General features: G+C 46.6%; 1 protein-coding gene across 1 annotated transcript; it reads left to right on the top strand.

Moving 5' to 3' along the window:
• The first annotated feature begins 4,521 nt into the window (after positions 1 to 4,521).
• On the top strand, positions 4,522 to 7,925 carry ZNF697 (zinc finger protein 697). Its single transcript, XM_063107135.1, has 2 exons — positions 4,522 to 4,765; positions 6,541 to 7,925. Exons 1-2 carry the CDS (start codon positions 4,522 to 4,524, stop codon positions 7,923 to 7,925), a joined length of 1,629 nt encoding a protein of 542 aa, XP_062963205.1.
• The last annotated feature ends 11,678 nt before the right edge of the window (positions 7,926 to 19,603 follow it).

Here is a 19,603-nt window from a genome sequence, read left to right as displayed (position 1 = left end):
CATTACTCTTTTTTGAGTTGGGGGTATGGAGTAGTAGGAAGTGACATGAAAATATTGCAAGTTCTAGAAACTGGGATTTGAGCAGGCATGGTGAAGTTGCCCAATCCCACCCTGAAGTGATCTGATGGTGGTGGTGGGTGTTTGGGGATTAACAGTTTGCTTTGTGAGTTAAGCTGGACCTGAACATGTCTTATGAAACTGACAGTGGGGCCTCCCTGGATTAATTCACTAGCCTAAGCGTCATATGAGGGGCTGGAAGAGGACTCAGGCACATTGAAGCCCAACGTCCTCATTGAACAGAAGCCCAGAAGGGGCAAATACTTGCTCTGAGTCACACAGCACATGGCTGTGCTAGCCAAAAACCAGGGCTCTCTTCCATTACTACTTATTGCTCTTTTTTCACCCTCAGTGATTAGAACTAGATGTGGAATTAATTTTGTCTGCCTGACTGCTTCCACCAGTCTTGTTTTTTCCCCTTAAACTTCTATCCTTTTTTACAGGGGGGAGGAGAGCTCTCTTACAGATGGTATAAGTCAGGGTTTGTTGAACTGTACACCCACGCTCCATTCAGTTTTATTCCTCTGCTCTGAACACTGGATGGGTTATCAGCAACTACAAATTAATATGGAACTAAGCCTTTCTTCCTCTATCCAGCTCCTCTAAGCAACTGACCCCTCCCTGATTCTTGTCTCCACATGGTGGGTTGTTCATTAATAGAACCTTTAGCAGCAAGGATGGGGGAAGCTCAGCTTGTATTTTCCAAAGACCATTCTAGGTGAATGTAGTTATGAATAGGTGATCCCTAATTTAGGAAGGGTGTGTGTGTATAATTTTCTAAATGGAAAAGTTAGCTGAAGTTTCATAATAGTTATAACTACCATTTATTGTGTCTCTAATGTGCCAGCAGCTTTCATAAACATTAATCTTATATGGTTCTCAGAACCTTGCAGGGTAGGTGGTGGCATTCTTGTTTTTATGAATGCAAAATCTGAGATCCACAATGTTAAGTAACTTGCACAAGATAAAGTAGCTGGCAAAGAACAGAGGATCTGAACTCACGTCAAGCTGGCCACAAAGCTGTCACACTGCCCTGCTGCCCACTCTTATCCAACCCTGGCCTTGCCTAAGAAAACATGTTGCTAGTTTTTATTTTGGGAATGAATGGGAAAGGAGTTGGAACAAAATGTTCCTGGGTATCTACTGACTGATACTTTAGTTACGCCATGGTGTCTAGATAACCTCAGTCTAGAAGACTTAATTTTCAGAAACATTACCACAACTCCTGCTCCTGTCTTCCTTTTTGTTGCTTCTAGAATAATTATAAGTTTTCTTTGAACAGATTTTATCATGTTAAAAACAAAGTTGGCTTTTTTCCCCCTGATAAAAATACATGTTTACTGTAGAAAATACCGATGTACACAAAAAGGACATGTCCCAAACTACACACCAGCTTCCGGTTAGGAATGTTGGCACTGGAGCGGGACTGCCTAGGTGTGAATCCCTGCTCTGAAACTTAGAGTTTGTATGAACTTGGGCTAGTCACTTCTGTGCCTGTTTCCTGCCTGTGAAGTTGTAAATAATATTCTTCATTAGGGTTTTATTAAGATTAAAGGAGTTAATAGCCACAAAACTCCCAGATGTGACCAAGAGCCATTTAATGCCTTAATAAGTAACCTTCAGTTCTTCCTCTCTGAACTTGTGATACTTGTGTAATATAGAGCTAGTGTGCATATATTAATAAACAAAACTAAGGTACTTTTCAAACCAGCCACTTTTCATTGAGTAACGTATCAGGACCGCCTTTTCCTTCCCTCTAAAGAGCCTTCTCCATTACTTGACAGCTGTCTACAACCCCAGGATGTGATGACGGGAGTGGAACTGAATTCCTATTGTTGGCCACACAGATTTCCAGTTTTGCAGTAACAGTGCATTGTAAACAAATTTGGATCGTTGTACCATGAATGATGGCTTCTAGCTCCTTTCAGAGCATACCTATGCCTACTTCCCCTGGTGTGAATGAGGATTGGGAAGTCTACTTTTGGAGATCAGAACCTGCCTTAATTCTGACTCTGGCAGCACTGTGAACTTCTCATAAACCAGCCCTAAGTAGGGAACTCAGACTCTGGCTCCCCACTCCCCCTGCCTTAAATCTAGAAAAAACATGTTTCTGTTTTTAATACCTCTAATATGAATTATCTCTTGGTTCCCAAGAAATCACAAATCAGAAAGTCCTTTTATTCCATTCTTGCTATGTCTGAGGTGCTTTCAAGAAGACTGTCCTCCTGAAAGGGCTTAGAGGTAAAGCCCTACTCCCTTCTTCCCAAGTTGGACCCCTAAACACTACCCTTCAGGGTGGAGAGCTGCAGCCACTTCTATACCACGGGGGGCACCATACACTGCCATTTTAGTTATTTGAATTTCTGGTGACATGCTTTTTTGATTGATTACTTTATTGATGTAAAATTTTTCTTCCTGGTCTCAGATTGGCAGAAACCTTTGATTAGTTCCCCCTTAAAATCACCTTACCCCTCCTCGGCCTTTTGTCACATAAGCCATAGGTCATGTTTGAAAAGCCTACCGTTGCCTGTCCACCCCCCACCTTCAGGTGCACTATGTATACAGACTCAAGGGAGGTACTTGCTTGTTGAATCTGAGCTCCAGGAGGCAAAAGAGTGATGGGCAGAAGTGGTTCAGGATCAATAGTCTCTTGTGGGATTCGATTCTCCTTTTAAAAGATTTATAGCTTTAATGAGATTTTTCTCCTTCAGTCTAACAGAAGAAATCCCCAAGTGTTGGAAACCAGACATTTGAAACAGTATAATTCTAAAGGAACTAAGCCACATTTTAGGACACTGTTGACTGACCAATCTCAGACATAGCCATTTTCCTAAGACATTTAAGGGAAGAGCTTGATGTTTTTCACTCTAATCTAGGAAGTATATCATCATCCCTGAGAAAGAATCTAATATGCTATTTAGGAGGATGTGTCTGCCAAAATTACAGAGGGGCCAGTGTGTCTTTGAGGTACGCTGGAAGGCATCAGGACTTAAAAAGAGGAATGTGTGTATTCCACATCTGCAAAACTCAAAGCATCAGTTATTCCTGGTAGTATTTTCCAAAGTGCATTTTAATTAGTTTCCTTCTGACACCCTCCCTGTGAGAAAGGTTAAGTAGCATTACCCTCCTTCCACTGATGAGGGCACTGAAACAATGAGAGGTTAATTGACTTGCCTTGGGCTCTCTGCAGTGAGGCTGACCCAGCCAGGAATATCGCTGCCTGTAAATCCCGCTTTCCACTCCAAAGGCTCTGCAGAGCCAGGATGGCCTCAAGAGAGGCCAGAAAAGCTCCTAGCCTAGAAAGGGGCATCTTGCTCAGCCATATTCTTGCAGTCTTATTTGGGGACGGCTGAGGCAGAGAGAGAGCTGGTCTCTTCAAAGTCAAGTCCAAGATCCTCGACCTAGAAACTGTTTTGCTGCCCTGAACTAAGCTGTAGGAATGATGGATGGCAGAAATTATTTTTGGCTCAACTGCTCAGTCTTGGCAGGGGCCCTTTAAATTTGAAATGTAAACCTGACATCTACAAAAGGTTTACGAATCTGATATTATCTCCCTACAATTCACAGTTTGTTGGCCTTTTCTGTAAAGGGGCTGCAATTATCCCTGGTGCACGTTCCTGTTAAGGGCTCTCTACAGTAAAGATACTGTAAAATATTTAATTAGGACTACAGAGATGGCTTCTAATATAGAAGGTCCCTGCATCTCTTCCACCCACCACCAACAGACCTACTAAAGCTTGAATCATCTTGGCTCACTGCTCCCAGCAAAGCAGCAGATCCTCGCCTCAAAGCCAGGTTGGTGGTGCTGGTGGTGATATGGTCTTAGATAAGAAGTTACCATACTTGATGCTCCTGTTTCCTCTTGTGTCTTGAGTGTACTTTTTTTGTTTCTTTTTGTATCTTGAATGTACTTTTCCACTGGCTCCTTAAAGGCCCACTCATAATTAGCTAAAATACCTGCAAGACTGGGCTGGAGGAGTGCAAGCTTAATAAAAGTGAGGAAAACATGGAATTTAAGGCAGCACACTTGGTTTAATCCCCACTTTATTGTTTACAAGGTATGTAGTCTTAGGCTAGCAGGGTCTTCTTTTTGAGCTCCAACTTCTCTCAGCTGTAAAATGAGAATACCTACCTCACTGTTAAACTATAAAACCACACCAATAGACATCCACTTCATAGAAACAGATCAAGTTTTGATCCAGTGAGCGTTGGCATGTGGCCTCAGAATGAGGTTGCCACTGTTCCTCTGCCACCCAGAACAACCTCCTTGGCCCTCAGTTGTTTACCTTAAAACGTGGGGAATAGTGGAGATTTGCCACGTGGGGCTTGGAACTCTATACATTTTACTGGACCGGGAAATCAAGGCCAGACACAGTGAGGGGATGAAGCCAAACTGATGTGACCTTTCTGTGTTTTGTCTGGAGCAGGGATCTCTGATCATCTTCCTTGCCCTTTTCTTCCTGGATGGAACAAGAAGATAATCAGGGTGTGTGTGAACACCAGGACTCAGAAGACAAGGGGATGGGCTCTGATTTTGAGAACTCTGAGGACAGGGAAGAGGAACGAGAAGAAAGAGAAATGGGCTCTAATCTGCTGAATGCAGACAAAAGAGAAGGCCACCTGGAGCAAGAGATGTGCTCTAACCCACAGGATGAAGCTCTAAGACGAAGCTTGGAAGAGAGGGAAGTAGTGCCCAACATCTGCACAGGTGAGGAGGCAGCTGGAATTTCTATGGAAGTTGCCCACTCACATTTACTTCTAGCTCCTCCAGAGTCATAACCATGGGCAGCATGCTTTGTGGGAAAGCTCTCTAGGGGAGACTGTCTTAGTCCGTTTTCTGTTGCTCATAACTGAATACCTGAAACTGGGTAATGTATAAAGAAATGGAATTTATTTCTTACAGTTTGGGAGGCTAGGAGGTTCAAGGTCCAGGGGCACATCAGGTGAGGGCATTCTTCTTTGTGGGGACTCTACAGAGTCCTGTGGCAATGCAGGGAATCACATAGCAAGGGCTAAGCAATAGCACACTAACATCCTCATTTGCTCTCCTATTAAAGCCACCGGTGCCCCTCCCAAGATAGCCCATTAAATCATTAACCCATTAATCTATTAATGGATTAATCAATTCTTGCAAGCATAGTCCTCACTATCCAATCACCTCTTAAAAGCCCCACCTTTCAAATACTATATTGGAGATTAAGCTTCACCATGAGTTTCTGAGTGGACATTCAACCCATAGCAGAGACCATTAAGCAGGATTTTGTACTGATTCAGCCTTTCTAGTGTTAGCCTCAAGAGGCATCCGTTTCTTCAATCCAGTCTGAGGTGTCTGTGCTTGTAAGCATGGGTGAAGAGGCTCCCTCACTGGTGTAGCACTTTACAGCATAAAAAATACTTGCTATAAATTAACACATGTAACACTACAATAGAATTACACAGGCAGTATTAGAACCACTATGGTGTTGTTGGCAGGGTTAAATGAGCTGCTGCATAGTCGCTTAGCACAGTACTAAGCAAACAGAAAGTATCCAGATGTTTACAGTTAAGGTGATCGTATCTCTCTGTAGATAAGTAAACTCAGTGGTAAGTGACCTGCCTAGGTTCATGTGGCTAATTTCCAAAGTGCCAAGGCCTCTGCTAATTCCTCTTCCTCACTATTCCTCGCTGGAAAGAGTAAGTAAATGCTAGTCCTCCATCCACCTCCTTGTTTTCCTCTTTGGGCATTCATTGCTTTGTTCTGTTCAGTGCGTGCCCTGTGGACACATATGAGCTGAAATACTTTATGGCTAGAACTGTGAGGTTACAGTCCTAGGCTTCCTGCTGCCCTCCCCCACAGTGCACACAAGAATGTGGCCTTTCACATCTCAGTAACTTCCTGGAGTGCCCTCTGCTTGGGGATAACAGCCAGACATCAAAAGGTGTGTGTCCTGGACTAGCCTCTAACCTGGGCTCACCAGCTCTAGGCTCTGTGCTCTCACTCTACTATCATCCCACCCCACCCCCAACACCGCAATCCATAGTAAAGTCCCTACGGTGAGTTCAGTTTGTTGTTTCACTTTAAGCTGTTCCAGACTGACCAAATATATTTTCAAAGCCAGTTCAGGGCCTGGTTAGGCCCGGTGGTCTTTTTTGTGGTGGGCCAGACTGGTCTTGTCTTTTAAGGCTAGAGCATCAAAAGGCATTGGTCGCTCGTGAAGTGAGAAAACCATTTCGCCCAAGATCCCCAAGAGTCCCACGTGGCACAGTCGGTGGGGTCTGGGCAAAGGGAGCCAGTCAGTGCGCTCTCCTTTAGACCGTTCCCTGTTGGAGCCAGGTGGGAGGGAGGCTGGAATCGCAGGGGAAGTCAGACGGGTAGGGGCGGAGAGTTCCCTGCGGGCTGGGGGTCACTCCCTGGCCCACACTCCTTATTGAGATTGGCTTCCTCCGGCTTACCTTCTGAACGCCAAGTATAGTAACCCCCCGCTGCCGCCTTTTCTGTTGCAGAGGCACTGCTGAGTGAGGAAGAAGACGCTCAACCTGGTGGAGCTGACTTGGCGATGTTTCCAGGACTGTCTGAGTCCGACAGCATATCCCGGACACCCCGGGAAGAGGAGGAGAGTGCCGGGGAGAACCAGCTGGAGGAGGAAGAGGAGCGGCCACCCGCTCCCGTACTTCCCTGGAGGAGGCACCTCTCCCTGGGGAGTCGGCACCGGAGTGACAAGCCTGCCCGCCGCCGCTTCCACCGGCTCCACCACCCCATGGCCGTGGACCTCGGGGAGCTCGACAGCCTGGTGGCCAGCATCATGGACGCACCCACCATCTGCCCCGACTGCGGGGAGAGCTTCAGCCCGGGCGCCGCCTTCCTGCAGCACCAGCGCATTCACCGCCTGGCGGAGGCCGCCGCCGTGGCCAGCCTGGAGCCCTTCGGCTTCGCGGGCGAGTGCGGCGCGGTGGTGGGGATGATGGGGGTGGGCGTGGCGGGGGGCTTCGGGGCGGGGCCCGCGCTGGCCCGGCCCCCGCGCGAGAAGCCCTTCCGCTGCGGGGAGTGCGGCAAGGGCTTCAGCCGCAACACCTACCTGACCAACCACCTGCGCCTGCACACGGGCGAGCGGCCCAACCTGTGCGGCGACTGCGGCAAGAGCTTCAGCTGGCGCGCCGACCTGCTCAAGCACCGGCGCCTGCACACGGGCGAGAAGCCCTACCCGTGCCCCGAGTGCGGCGAGGCCTTCAGCCTCAGCTCGCACCTGCTGAGCCACCGGCGCGCGCACGCGGCGGCCAGCGGCGCGGGGGCGGCGGCGCTGCGGCCCTTCGCCTGCGGGGAGTGCGGCAAGGGCTTCGTGCGCCGCTCGCACCTGGCCAACCACCAGCGCATCCACACGGGCGAGAAGCCGCACGGCTGCGGCGAGTGCGGCAAGCGCTTCAGCTGGCGCTCGGACCTGGTGAAGCACCAGCGCGTGCACACGGGCGAGAAGCCCTACATGTGCTCCGAGTGCGGCGAGACCTTCAGCGTGAGCTCGCACCTCTTCACGCACAAGCGCACGCACTCGGGCGAGCGGCCCTACGTGTGCCGCGAGTGCGGCAAGGGCTTCGGGCGCAACTCGCACCTCGTGAACCACTTGCGCGTGCACACGGGCGAGAAGCCCTTCCGCTGCGGCCAGTGCGAGAAGCGCTTCAGCGACTTCTCCACGCTCACGCAGCACCAGCGCACGCACACGGGCGAGAAGCCCTACACGTGCATCGAGTGCGGCAAGAGCTTCATCCAGAGCTCGCACCTCATCCGCCACCGCCGCATCCACACCGGCAACAAGCCTCACAAGTGCGCCGGCTGCGGCAAAGGCTTCCGCTACAAAACGCACCTCGCGCAGCACCAGAAGCTGCACCTGTGCTAGGGCTGGGCAGAAGGAGGCTGCCTCTGGGAGCGTGTGGGGAGTGGGTGTCCTGGGGACAGACGCTATAGAAAGAAGTGGGGGAGGGACAATCAGAGTGACCGGGGAGCCTTTTGGTTAGGGGGTCCTGAGGGGGAGGGCTGAGTAAGAGTTGTCCTTTCTGGGTGCCACACTTTGCCTGTGTCCTCCCCAGCGAGATGCGCTTAAGATTGTGACTTCCTTTACACGTTGTGAGAGAGGTGAAGAGCGCAGAGGAGCAGCGGCGCTTTGAGGACCTTGAGGAAGGGGAGATGGGGACGGGGATGGGAACAGGATGGCGGGGAGTAGAGTAGGTTGGGCTATGCTGACCTGTGGGAATCAGGGGAGAGGGTGTGGTTGGAGTGAGGGTTATGGGGTAAAATAAAACGCGGGTATGCATCTCTCCTGGTCCTACCAGGTGGTAAGCTGGTGTTTGCCATGTCCCCTCACATCAGCGGTACTCCCACGAAAAGTAGGGGAACCTTGTCAATCCTATAATAGGATATTTAGTGTAATCTTCCCTTCCTTTCTCTGAGCCACAGTTAGCTGCTATTTTTAGGCATCCGGAGGAAACTGGGCAGAAAAGACCCTCATTTCAAGGAGCAACCTTTGGGGTTTAGAAATTTACTTATAACTGGTTCTTGATCTGGGAACTCCTGGTTCTGCTCATGGTTTTTTGCTAGTTCCTTGAAAATATTCTAGTTTCATGCTGGGTCTAGGCCGTCTACATGCATGACCGCCCCCCGGCCCCCTGTGTCACATGTTTGCCGCACCAAGTATTTCTTTCAGGTTGCGCTTGTGGTCATTTAAATGCAGGTAAATGGAACAATCCCAGCTATGTGTCCCTTTCCCAGGTCAGCTTGATGGTATGTTTCAAGGAAACTTCAGACCATAAACAGTTGCCCCAGCGACCTGCTACAAAAATCAACAAGCTCAGAGTTTTGCTGGCTTTCTGTGGGAAATTCAGGAAGACAAAGTGTTCACACGTTGGGATGTAAGGCTCCTTTGTCTCATTTGCCTTCATTTGCGTCTGTGTCCCCCGTCCCCCACTATCCCCCACCTCTGTCCATATTGATGAGGATCTAGTCCAAGTAGGAATTTCATTTTCCTACATGTGGAGGCACAGTAGAAATCTCAAGGCTTTACACAAGGAGGGCACAGTCAGGGAGAGATGTAAATACAAAATTGCCAAATAGCACAAGAAATGAATGTTTTCTGGGTGTTATATAGATGCCAAAATAGCACTTTTGTGTTTTCAAAGTGCTTTATGCTTTTTAATGGTTTTTAGTTTCTCACATCTTTGTGAGGTAGATCAGTATTACGACCCCTGTGTTAGGGAAGGCATGGGGACAGGAGTGTGTCAGGCTGTCCAGAAGACAGGCTGGTGACAGTATGAATAGGTGTGGCCTGACCTTTTGTGTTCTCCAGCTCAGCTGCTAGCTTCCTTTACCTCTCATGATTTATATAGTAAAATAAGGACACTGAAAATTCTTATGCTTGATGGAAAACTTAAGGGTAGCCTAGAAGGGCCAAAGATGTCCTTATTGACAAAGCTGGTCTTTGTCACCTAATTAGGGTGTCCTGGATATGTTCCATTTCTAGTAGGGGGCTTTAGTTAGATGACTCTTGTATAGATTTCATTTTCCTATGCTGAAAATCCCCCCCTTAGTTAGCTTTTAGAAGTTAGAGTTGTGGAAAGCAGTCTTGTTTGCTTCACTAGCAATTGTTATCCTATACTTTTCATGAAAGCATCTTCAAAAACTGTTGGACACAGGGGGCCGGCCCGTGGCTCACTCGGGAGAGTGCAGTGCTAATAACAAACTGTTGGACACAGTTGAAGAGGGAAAAAAAAAGCTACAAGACTGTTTTTACAGTTTAGCAAAGTTTTTGTGGATGCTAGTAATTTATACTTGATCAGTTGTGTTCTAGCAAAGAACCTCTTGGGAAGCATGTTTTTGTCGTTATAAAAACACGTTTTAAAAATGTCCTGAGAATTTGGGGCTTGTGTAATGCCTGTTAATCTTGCCCTGTTGATCAGTTTATTATTATTCTCAAATGCAAATAGATTTTTAAACTATAGACAGTTATGAAAGACACTAATTCTTTTTTTATTTTCTTTTAGTCAAGAATAATACAAAATGTCCATTATTTATTCTGACTTGTAGTCTGAATACTGTGTTTAAGTACTGAAAATAATATAGTCAATATGTAGGTGATCTTACTCCTTTGTGGTTTTTTTTTCCCCATGCACATCTACCTCTTCTAGCTGTTTTAAGTTCTCTCAAGTCTGTACCTATGAAATCTCATCCAACTTTGATTATTCGTGGGTTGATTATCCACTGTATGGGTTGTTTGGTCTTTTGTTGCTATCATTATGCACAGTCTCATCTGCATCAAATATGTTACATATTAGCAACTTTAGAGAAAGGGTTCAACAGGAAGTAGAGATTGAAGCTAATGTAAAAAAATTTAGTGGCAGTGGACAACTTTGGACTTCATTTACTTCTCTTGTTCTTTCTATTACCATGGATAAGAGAGACAACCACAACATTAGTATCCCTCCTATGAGCAATCCCTCAGCAGAAGAAAACAATTCAAACCCAACACCCCACTCTCATGGTGCATTGAAAATGTGATTCCATTTTTCTTACAATTCTTCAGGGAACATACCCGCATTAAGTGAGGTTAAATGTATTCAGAAGGTTGTTTCTTGTACCTAGTTTTAGAATAGTAGTATATCTTTAGCAAACCCTGTTAACTGTGGTTCACCCTTGAAAATGTTAATCTGAAGACTCCTTCCACCAACTCATTCACGATGGTAGAGGCAAGTATATGAATTGTTTCCTGGGGAGTTTGGTCAAGAGCAGGCTTCCTCTGCTGTCCTTTACTAAGCAAAACCTGAAGCAGTCTAAACAGGTTAAATGGTTTTGATTAAATCTCCCTGAGTTGCAAGAAGATGAGACGTTAACCCCTTGAGCCATGTGGTCTCTTCACAATCAAGAGGCTGTACATATGTGAAAAAGTACAAAGATCTGGTGTTCACAGACAATCCACTGTGTTTCTGAAGTTTGTGCACATTTTCCTTCACTGTAATGTTATTTTACAGCTGTTTGTAAAATAGGGAATAATTTAATGATCCTAAAAGTAATAGGTTTTGTGTGAGTGTGTGCTGTGTATGTGAGAATTGCCTTTTTTTCAGGTTGTTTTATTTAACAATAGTTCCTCGGACAGCATTCTGGTGTTCAGCAACCAATATGGAATATTTGTCATTAAATCCATATCAGTCTTTTACCATGTCATCCTTTCTTCCTTATTTGTCACCCATTAAATGTCACGCAGCTCAATCTATGGAAGCTATGTTCCAGTAGAAAAGGGGTTTGCAAGCTACGAAATCTGTCCTGTCTCTCTTTGTAGATAAAATCGAATCGGTATAGTCATACCCATACAGCCACGTTACATATTGTCTAAGGCTACTTTCACACTACAACAGCAGAGTTGAGTAGTTGTGACAGAGGTTGTGTTTCTCACAATTCTAAGTTATTTACTATCTGGACCTTTACAGAAAAAGTTTGCTGACTCCTGTACTAGAATGTTCAGGAGGATCGTAGGTCATCCTGGAATTGGCTGATGGCTGATGTCTAAATAGTCTGTCCATTCTAACCAGTAATTTAGTGCAACACTTCTATGCTATTGTGGCTTTGGAATACTGGGAATGCGTTAATGATATATCACTGGTACCGATTTCCAAAGATCTATGTCTTCATTCCTTATTATTCTGTGGGGCACTTAGGAGGGTGGTCAGGGATGGGTGGTTGTGGATTAAGGGAGACAGTCTCATTTCTAAAAAGCATGTATTCCTGAACCACATAACAAAGTATTTTCTTTCCCCCAGTTCTCAGAAGTGTAACTTAATGGTTACTGAAAATACTGCATGGAATTTATCAGTTAGACTGGTTTTTGCTCAAAATATTTTTTAGCTAGTGTCTGCCTAACCTCATGGAAACAGTGAGTCAGCAGTTCCTAAGGAAGGGATTATCAAGGCATAGAAAAGAGGAAGCATGAAAGGCACCTTATTTTCTTTTAAAGATCACAACAACCTCCTTGTCTGAGTGTCCACAAACCCTTTCCCATCCAAGCAGGGTCACGCTAGTATTGGGGCCCAGTGCTGGAAGGAGGCAGTATCAGTGCATGGTTGTGACACTGCTCCCCAGGCCTGGCTGTTCTGGCTTGAAGCATCTGCCAGACTCATTCCTGGTCCCACAGGCATCTTCTCACAAGACTGTATTAAGAAAGGGACTTTAATATAGATAAACCCATGTTTAAAAAGTGCAGCAGTAGATCTGGTCCTCTGGCTACACCTTGAAGGGGTGCCCAGTCTGGATTTGCTGTTGCAGTGCCCTCTGCCCACGTTCCAGTTAGAGAAATGATCTGGCCAACTCGGAATTCTTGGGGTCTAATTAGTTTAGGCTAGATATTTTCTTAACCTTGGAGAAGTTATTATTTTTTTAAATGTAGGGATTAATTGGAGTAAACCTAATTACCTGTGATTTTATAACATCTCCCAGGCAGTTTTAATAGGCAAACAGGACTGAGAACTCTGTAGGCTCAATTAGGCACCTCCTTTCTTTCTTGGGGATTATAGTAAGTATAACATATAAGCCTCAAATCCTCTCCTCTGCCCAGAGGAACAGAAGCAAAGGGCATTGTAAGGTACAACAGGCTTTGCTGCCTGTCTGTTCTTGGAAGCCCTCCCTTTCACACACAACTTCCCCAGATAGTTAAGATAAGTTAGGGCCAGGAAAAATGCTTGTCTCAGCCGTTCATCAGATAATGCAGGAATGGACACGGAAGGCTGCCGCCGGCCCTTCTCTGTCCTTGCCGCTCACAGTCTGCCTTCCTCCCCTTCTTTCTGACCTTCATTCCCTCCACTCAGCTCACTTAACAAGTACTCTTTTTCTCAGCTGCGCTGGGTGATCACCTTGTTTCCCTACATTTTGCTCCTGGTGGGAGAGGCAAAGACCACACCTAGCTAGTCTCCAGCATGAACTGCTGAGTGCTTGGCTCTTCTGTTTCCCTGTCAGAGCCTGGAGTGCTCTTTTCAAGGTCATCTCTGCTAACCCAACGCACATACCAATGGTTTTCAATTTCCAGCTGCCCCAGTGGGATCCGTTCCCAATACTCTGCATCCAGCCGGTGCCCTGCCTCACCACAGCAGCAGGAAATGCTCAGCTCTGGAAACGAGTGAGGGAGTGGCAAGGTGTTTCATATACCAAGCTGCCCTGTGTTGAAGAAGGTTGAAAAGGTATCAGTGTATGTGCAGTGCCCAAGCTGGCATTCCCACACTTACATCTGGAGGATTTTCAACCCAAGTGAAAGGATCGACAGGCTCCAATTACAGAGACCAAGGATTCCCTGGAAGCAATTCAATGCAGTCATTTTGTTCACAGAAGACTCTCCACTGAGATGCCTTTCCTGACCTACTGGGGCTGGAGTGGTTTTGCATAGGTGTTCCCACAATACCCTGAACATGGTATTTGTGTATGGTTGGCCTCCCTCATGCCCCACGGCTGTGTCTCATTAAGATCAGAGCCCCTGAGAAATTCAGCCATAAACATGCTGTGTGACCATGTGATGACGTAGCACTTGATGCTGGGGAGACAGGTATGGGAGAAATGGAGAAGTTTGCACATTCTCATACTGTATAAGGGTGAAGGTGAAGGCTGATTTTGTTCCCCGCCTAGCGTCTAACCCAGCTTCCTTGTAGAGAATAATTTTGCAAAGTATAAGTACAACTGTGGGATTTGGCCTAGAGGTTGGGGAAGGGAGTGGGGGAACAGGAAGAACTTCTTAACACCAAGGCTTCACATGCTTTGCATGGGCAAGATGGTATTTTCAGCAAAGGCTCAGGGTTAAGCAAATTTTGGGCTGAGGACTTGTGCCACTGTAAGTCAGGGTCACCACAACACCTGCAAATTAGCCAATATCCATTTTATTTGGCTTTATTTGGGTGAGGGGAAGGGGCCGTTTGTGACCTTGGATACGCTACTGAAGCAAGGCTGGGAAAGGATCTGACTAGACATTTCTCTAGTCAGGTGTATCTTTAGCGAATGTCTGAGTAAAACCTGCTCTCTGGGGTTGAAGTTAGTAGATACAGCAGGGGTCATGGACATGACTTCATAGCCAGAAGGTCCCTGGATTAGGAGAGCACTGTTCACTGTTGCTGCAGCCTTGGCCGAGCTTTAATTAGACTCTGTCTTAGCCTTGTCTGTACAGTGGAAAGATGCAGGTGTGAGGTGTGGGGAGAAGATCAAACAAAATAACAGACATGAAGTTTCTTAGAAGATTTAGGGGCTCTGCAAACATTAGGAGGCATGGTGGTCACAGGGTGGCTGTGCCCAGTGCTGCAGTGAAGGGCTGCCGAGGGGCATCCTAAAATCTTGTATCGTAGCTCCTGGGAGCCTAGGAGGATGCGACAGGCCATTGCTGTGCAGGTGGACTGTGTCCTCAAAGATTTCCTGCTCCTGGGGCAGGGGGTTGAGGGAATGGGAGGGTGTGGTCTTCGCTTTCCTGGGGAAAGAGGAAGGAAGGAGGAACCAGTTCTGCAGTCTCTTTGAGGGCGTGCTGTGCTGGGGAGCGTCAGGGCAGAGCAAGGCTCTGACTTTCCTGGGATTCTCTCTCCTCTTCAGTAGGTGCTATCTCTATTGGCTCTCCCCACCCTAATGTCTAGATATTGTGAGAGTGCTTAAAATGTACTTGGGAAGCATCCATAGCTCAATACGAGCATGACACGAGGCTGTATTGAAGTCGGCATGAAGTTTTGCAGTTCGGCTGTCATCAGATAGCAGAGGAGGGAGGAAATTGATACTCGGTGAGCTCCTACGTGGCCCCAGGCCTTGATCCTTCCCAGCCCTATGAGCAGTATGATGCCCCTTTATAGATGAGGTGCTAGGTGCTACTAGAGCTGGGGAGGGTCTAGGAAACCACTTTCTCGGAGAGCTTTGGCTTTCACACTAAAAGCAAATAATCATACAGAAGACTGTGTTGTCATGAAGCTCAGCTGCAGAGATATGGAGGTGCCAGAGGCTGCAAAACCATCTCAAAAATACCATTGGCAATGGACCTTAAGAAGGTGCGACAACCTTCATTTTGCAGGTAAGGAAACAGACCCACGAAGGTGAAGAGATTTGCTTAACTTCGATGGCAAAATTGAAATGAGAACCCCAGGTTTTCACTCTTATTTGCAGAGACAGTTTGCCTTGCAAACAAGAGAATACTCTCTTCCTGTTTTGCCCTCCTCTCTCCCTTCCCCTTTTGCTGCTATGCCGTGAAGCACCTGCCCATCTCCATTCATGCGGGGCCCAATACCACAAGCTGATGTGCAAGTGGGAGGGTTGAACTGTACGGGCTGGACAGACGCTTATGCAGCCAGTGTTCTGGTTAACCCTGCCCTCTGCCCTCTTTCCAAATGTTCTTTCGTCTCCCTTTTTTTCTCCCCTTAACAAATATGTTCGTAGGGCAGCCTGCTGATTCTTTGTGGCCTCTAGTAGACTATGCCTCCTCCTACTCCCTTCTTAGCTTAGGACGAGCAAATATTAGCTCGCCATTACAGGTGGGTATAGAGTTCAACTTTGTCTTGCTCAAGAGACACAACTTAAACAACCTCTAGTCCACTTCCTAATACTCTGTTCATTCTGGTCCGGGTCCCTTTATTTAAGAACATTGTCTTCCTTCCTTCTTTCCATAAGGGTATACTGAGTGCTCATTCTGGACCAGCTGTGGGGATATAGCTGTGCACAGGTTGTCAGTACAGCACCCCACAATGCTGTCCCAGGGTCCACAGTCTAGTGAGGGGAGACTGACAAGTTACTGAGCCACCACACTGGACAGTGAGGTGCCTGGCTGAGGGACACTTTGCCCCCTCTGAGGGCTGGAGACTTCCTGGAGGAAGTGCAGCCTGAAGCATGAGGAAGGGTGGCTGAGGGAAGGGTGCCACAGAATGGGACATGCTGCAGCAGGAGCAGCCGTGGCGGAAGCTTGGCGTGGCTGGAGAGTGCTTGGGTGATGCAGGAGCTGTGGCACAAACTGTGATGCATGTCCCCTCCGCACCCCCCCCCCCACTGGCTGTGCTCCCCAGAAGTCTGTGTGTCTCCTGGCCCCAGGCCCCCTGCCACAAACTTATTCCTTTCTTTACCTTACGGATTCAGCATGTTCTTGAGCAGCAGAGTGGAGAAACCTACGTTCTAGCCCAGTTCTACTGCTGATGGTTTGCTGACCTTGGGAAAGTCTCTTCACTTCCCAGGCCTCAGTTTTCTCAGTTTCCCTAAAATGGGAAAAGGGAAGGAGCCCACAGCTAAAAGCTGAAGTAAAATTCTCTGGAGACTTCCTTAGCTCTAAAATTTGAATTCCACAAACACTTTGATCTCCCCTGGAGGAGGCAGGGAGCCTTCCTGTTTACCTACGATTGCTTAAGCCATGGTTGTGCTGTCTCCTGCTGAAAGAAGTTCTCATAATCAGGACTGGCTACATATTTTGCAGACCTTAGTGCAAAATTGATGTGGGCCCCACAGTAGACCATTAAGCCATGTGTGGGCCCTGTGTGGCTACACCAGCCACAGGCCCACAGAGCTGCCCTGTGATGTGACAGCCTCCTGCTAGTGCAGGAGGGATTTAGGGCTGGGATTATGAGAGGGATATTCCTACATTAGTGGCTAGGGTCCATGCTAGGATGACAACAGGCTAGCACCTCATGCCCACCCTTCTGTCGCCAGCACCTATTTTGGAAGAAGGGCTTGCTTCGCTGGTACTGGTTCTCTGTTTCTGGAGGAAAGACTGCACTCTTTAATAGGGAGCTTCAGGTTTCCAGAACAGATTAATGACTGTTTCAGATTTGCAACTGACCCCCGTGCCCCCTGCCCTTGGGGACAGAGGGACCAATCCACTTTCTGTTCGTCTTCCCTTCCCCCTCCACTCCCTCATAATGAACCTCTTTCATGCCTCAAAACACCGACTCCGGTCCCTGCTCATTACCCTTGTGTGGGATCTGGGACCACGATAAACTCCCCCGACATTTCCTTGAGTCCCTGATGTTTTAAGAAGCACTTGCAGCCAGAAGGATTGAGTCGTCCTCACCTCTAGTCACCTAAGGGAGTGGGAGTTTTTCTTCTGAATTCTGTTTTTAAAAGATTTTGAATTTTTTAAATTAAATTTTTTTTTAACTTAAAAAGAATTCAGAATTTCTTCTGAATTGTTTTAAAAAAAATTTTAAAAACAGAATGTCCTTAATTTTGTAATATAAAAACTCTTTGAGCATTACATTATCTCAGGTTTTTGTTGTTGTTGTTTCAGGTTTTACATCTAATTTCTAGTCCCCTTACAAGCGTCCTAGCTAGGTTTTGCCTTCATAAGTCTTTTCTCTTTTTCCTCTCATATTACTTTCACTCACTCACTCTTCATCTAGTACAAATAAATTCATTTTTCTACCCCATAACTCCAGTGCTGCTTCTCTTTTTCCTGGTTCTCATAATGATCATCCAGCTTCTCCATGTTCATTGACACCTTGAAGTCATCTTTGAATTCTTTCTTGCTTTGACATTCTAAGCATTCTGCCTCCCTAACTCCCTTTCCTTCCCTCCCTGTTTCAGCAATTCAGTTCAATTTGTTTGTGTTCATTCTATCTCTCTCTCCCTCCCTGCCTCCCTCCCATGTGCTCACTTTGTGTCAGGCACTGGGGACATAGAGATGAAAGGGCAGTGTAGAGAGGGGCAGAATATATAAATAAATAAATAACATGCAATTAGATATGCACAGGGCATGGAGGTGGTAAAATGAGAAACTGGTTGGTGAATAGGAGTTGAGAAGAATGTGTTAGCAGGAGAGCTAGACACACTCCCAGCAGAAGGAACACTGTACACAGTCATGGGGGTCTGTTAAAGCATGATATATGCAGGAAGCATGATCATATATATCATGATATATGATATTTGCAGGAAGTTCCAGGTCTTGGCATACTGTTGGAGCATCAAGTTAGAGAATCTGGTGACAGGGCAGGGATTGGTGAGAGTTTGGTCTGCAGTGGTAGGCAGGGGCTAGGTCTCAACAGGCCTTATATGTCATCTGAAGACATGCAGGCTCATCTAATAGTCCTGGGGCTCCACTGAACTGTTTTAAGGAAGGGAGTGACATGGTCAGATTTTATTTTGGAGAGACAGCTTCGCAACACTGTTGAGAATGGATTTCATCAGTGACTATCCAAGTCAGGGAGGCCTTTGTAGGGGATAAGTCAAGGAACGATGAAGGCCTGAACCAAGGCTGTGCTACTAGGGAGGAAAAGGACACACTCAAGAGGTATTTTGGAGGTATGATTGGTAGGAGTGAATGTTGGGTTGGAGAAGGAGTGTGTGGACGACAGCCAGGTCTCTGGCTTGAGAAAGTAGGTGCGTGGGAGTGCAGTGACCTCACGCAGTCCTTTCCTGTTGTAGTGTCCATCCTGTCTCAGGCTTGTGTCAGCTGCCTCTGCACTCCATTTTGTTAACACTGCATAAATCCAGCCTTCATCTCTTGCCTAGATTCTTGAAGTATCTAATCTTAATCTCTTTCAATCCATCCTATATACTGCTGCCAAAGTAACCTTCTAGAGGCAGCTCAACGTGAATCTTCAGCGGTTTCCCATTGCATATCGAATAATGTCCAAGTTCATTAGCCTGACTATCAATATTCATTGCTAGAGGAGAAGTGCTCTTTTCCCTAACAGAGTACAATTTTTAATAGAGGATGAAGCATATATCAAATGTGAAGTAACTGAATGTCAAATGGTCTTTAAAAGGGGCGTAGAATTTCAACTCTAAGGGGAAAGAAGGAAGGAGGCGAGGTATCTCCTAGGGGTGATCCAAGGTGATCTGGTCTGTTCCCATCATGTCTCTCCAGGTATATCTTCCACTTCTCCCCTGCACCTGTGCTCTCTGGTCCATCCAGACTGGTCTCATTGTGGCCTGAAAATAACCCTTTTTCCCTCCTAGGTAGACTCCATTGCCTTTGCCTGGAATATTTTCCCTCACATTTCTGCTTGATGAAATACTACACGTCTTTGAATATACAGCTCAAATGCAGCTGCATTGAATCCCCTACCCAGAAGGGACCCTCCGAAGCACTTGACCTTCCTTATGGCACTTTGTACATTTGACGGTGTACAGCACCTAACATGTCTTATATTTTATCTACCTCACTAGATCACTAGTCTGGGAGCAGAAATGGAAAACTGGAGGCCTTAGGCCTGGGTCCGGCCTGCAGGTGTATTTTTGTAGTTTACACATTTTTTCCCCATCAGAATTAATTCATTTAAAAAACTATAACCTATGTCAAACATACAGAAAAGTTCAGAATATGAGATAATCTATTCTTGGGACCTATCACCAAGAATGAGCAGATTTGCCACTGACACCTCACCACCTGCTTTTTAAGAAATAAAATATCACGTATACAATTTGAGTGCTAGCCCGGGCATCCTTCTCCTGGAGCTGCTCTTTACACTTTTTTTAAAATTTAGACTTAGTTGCCAATATTTAGAAATCAAGAGATTCACATAAAAATTGGCCCTCCGCCACTGTTCTGCCAGTTCTTCAGCAGCCATCACCCTCTGGCCAGCTCCATCTCGGCCCTCTGAGGCG

The sequence above is a fragment of the Cynocephalus volans genome, chromosome 8, assembly GCF_027409185.1.
Source record: "Cynocephalus volans isolate mCynVol1 chromosome 8, mCynVol1.pri, whole genome shotgun sequence".
NCBI classification, from domain to species: domain Eukaryota; kingdom Metazoa; phylum Chordata; class Mammalia; order Dermoptera; family Cynocephalidae; genus Cynocephalus; species Cynocephalus volans.
Note: the sequence above shows the minus strand (reverse complement) of the source record. Positions and strands in the feature narration are given on the sequence as shown.

Coding starts and splice junctions, on each gene's coding strand:
- ZNF697 (XM_063107135.1), top strand. CDS start 4,522: ATGGAACAAGAAGATAATCAGGGTGTGTGTGAACACCAGGACTCAGAA. Junction 4,766..6,540: donor AGTGCCCAACATCTGCACAG/GTGAGGAGGCAG, acceptor TTTCTGTTGCAG/AGGCACTGCTGAGTGAGGAA.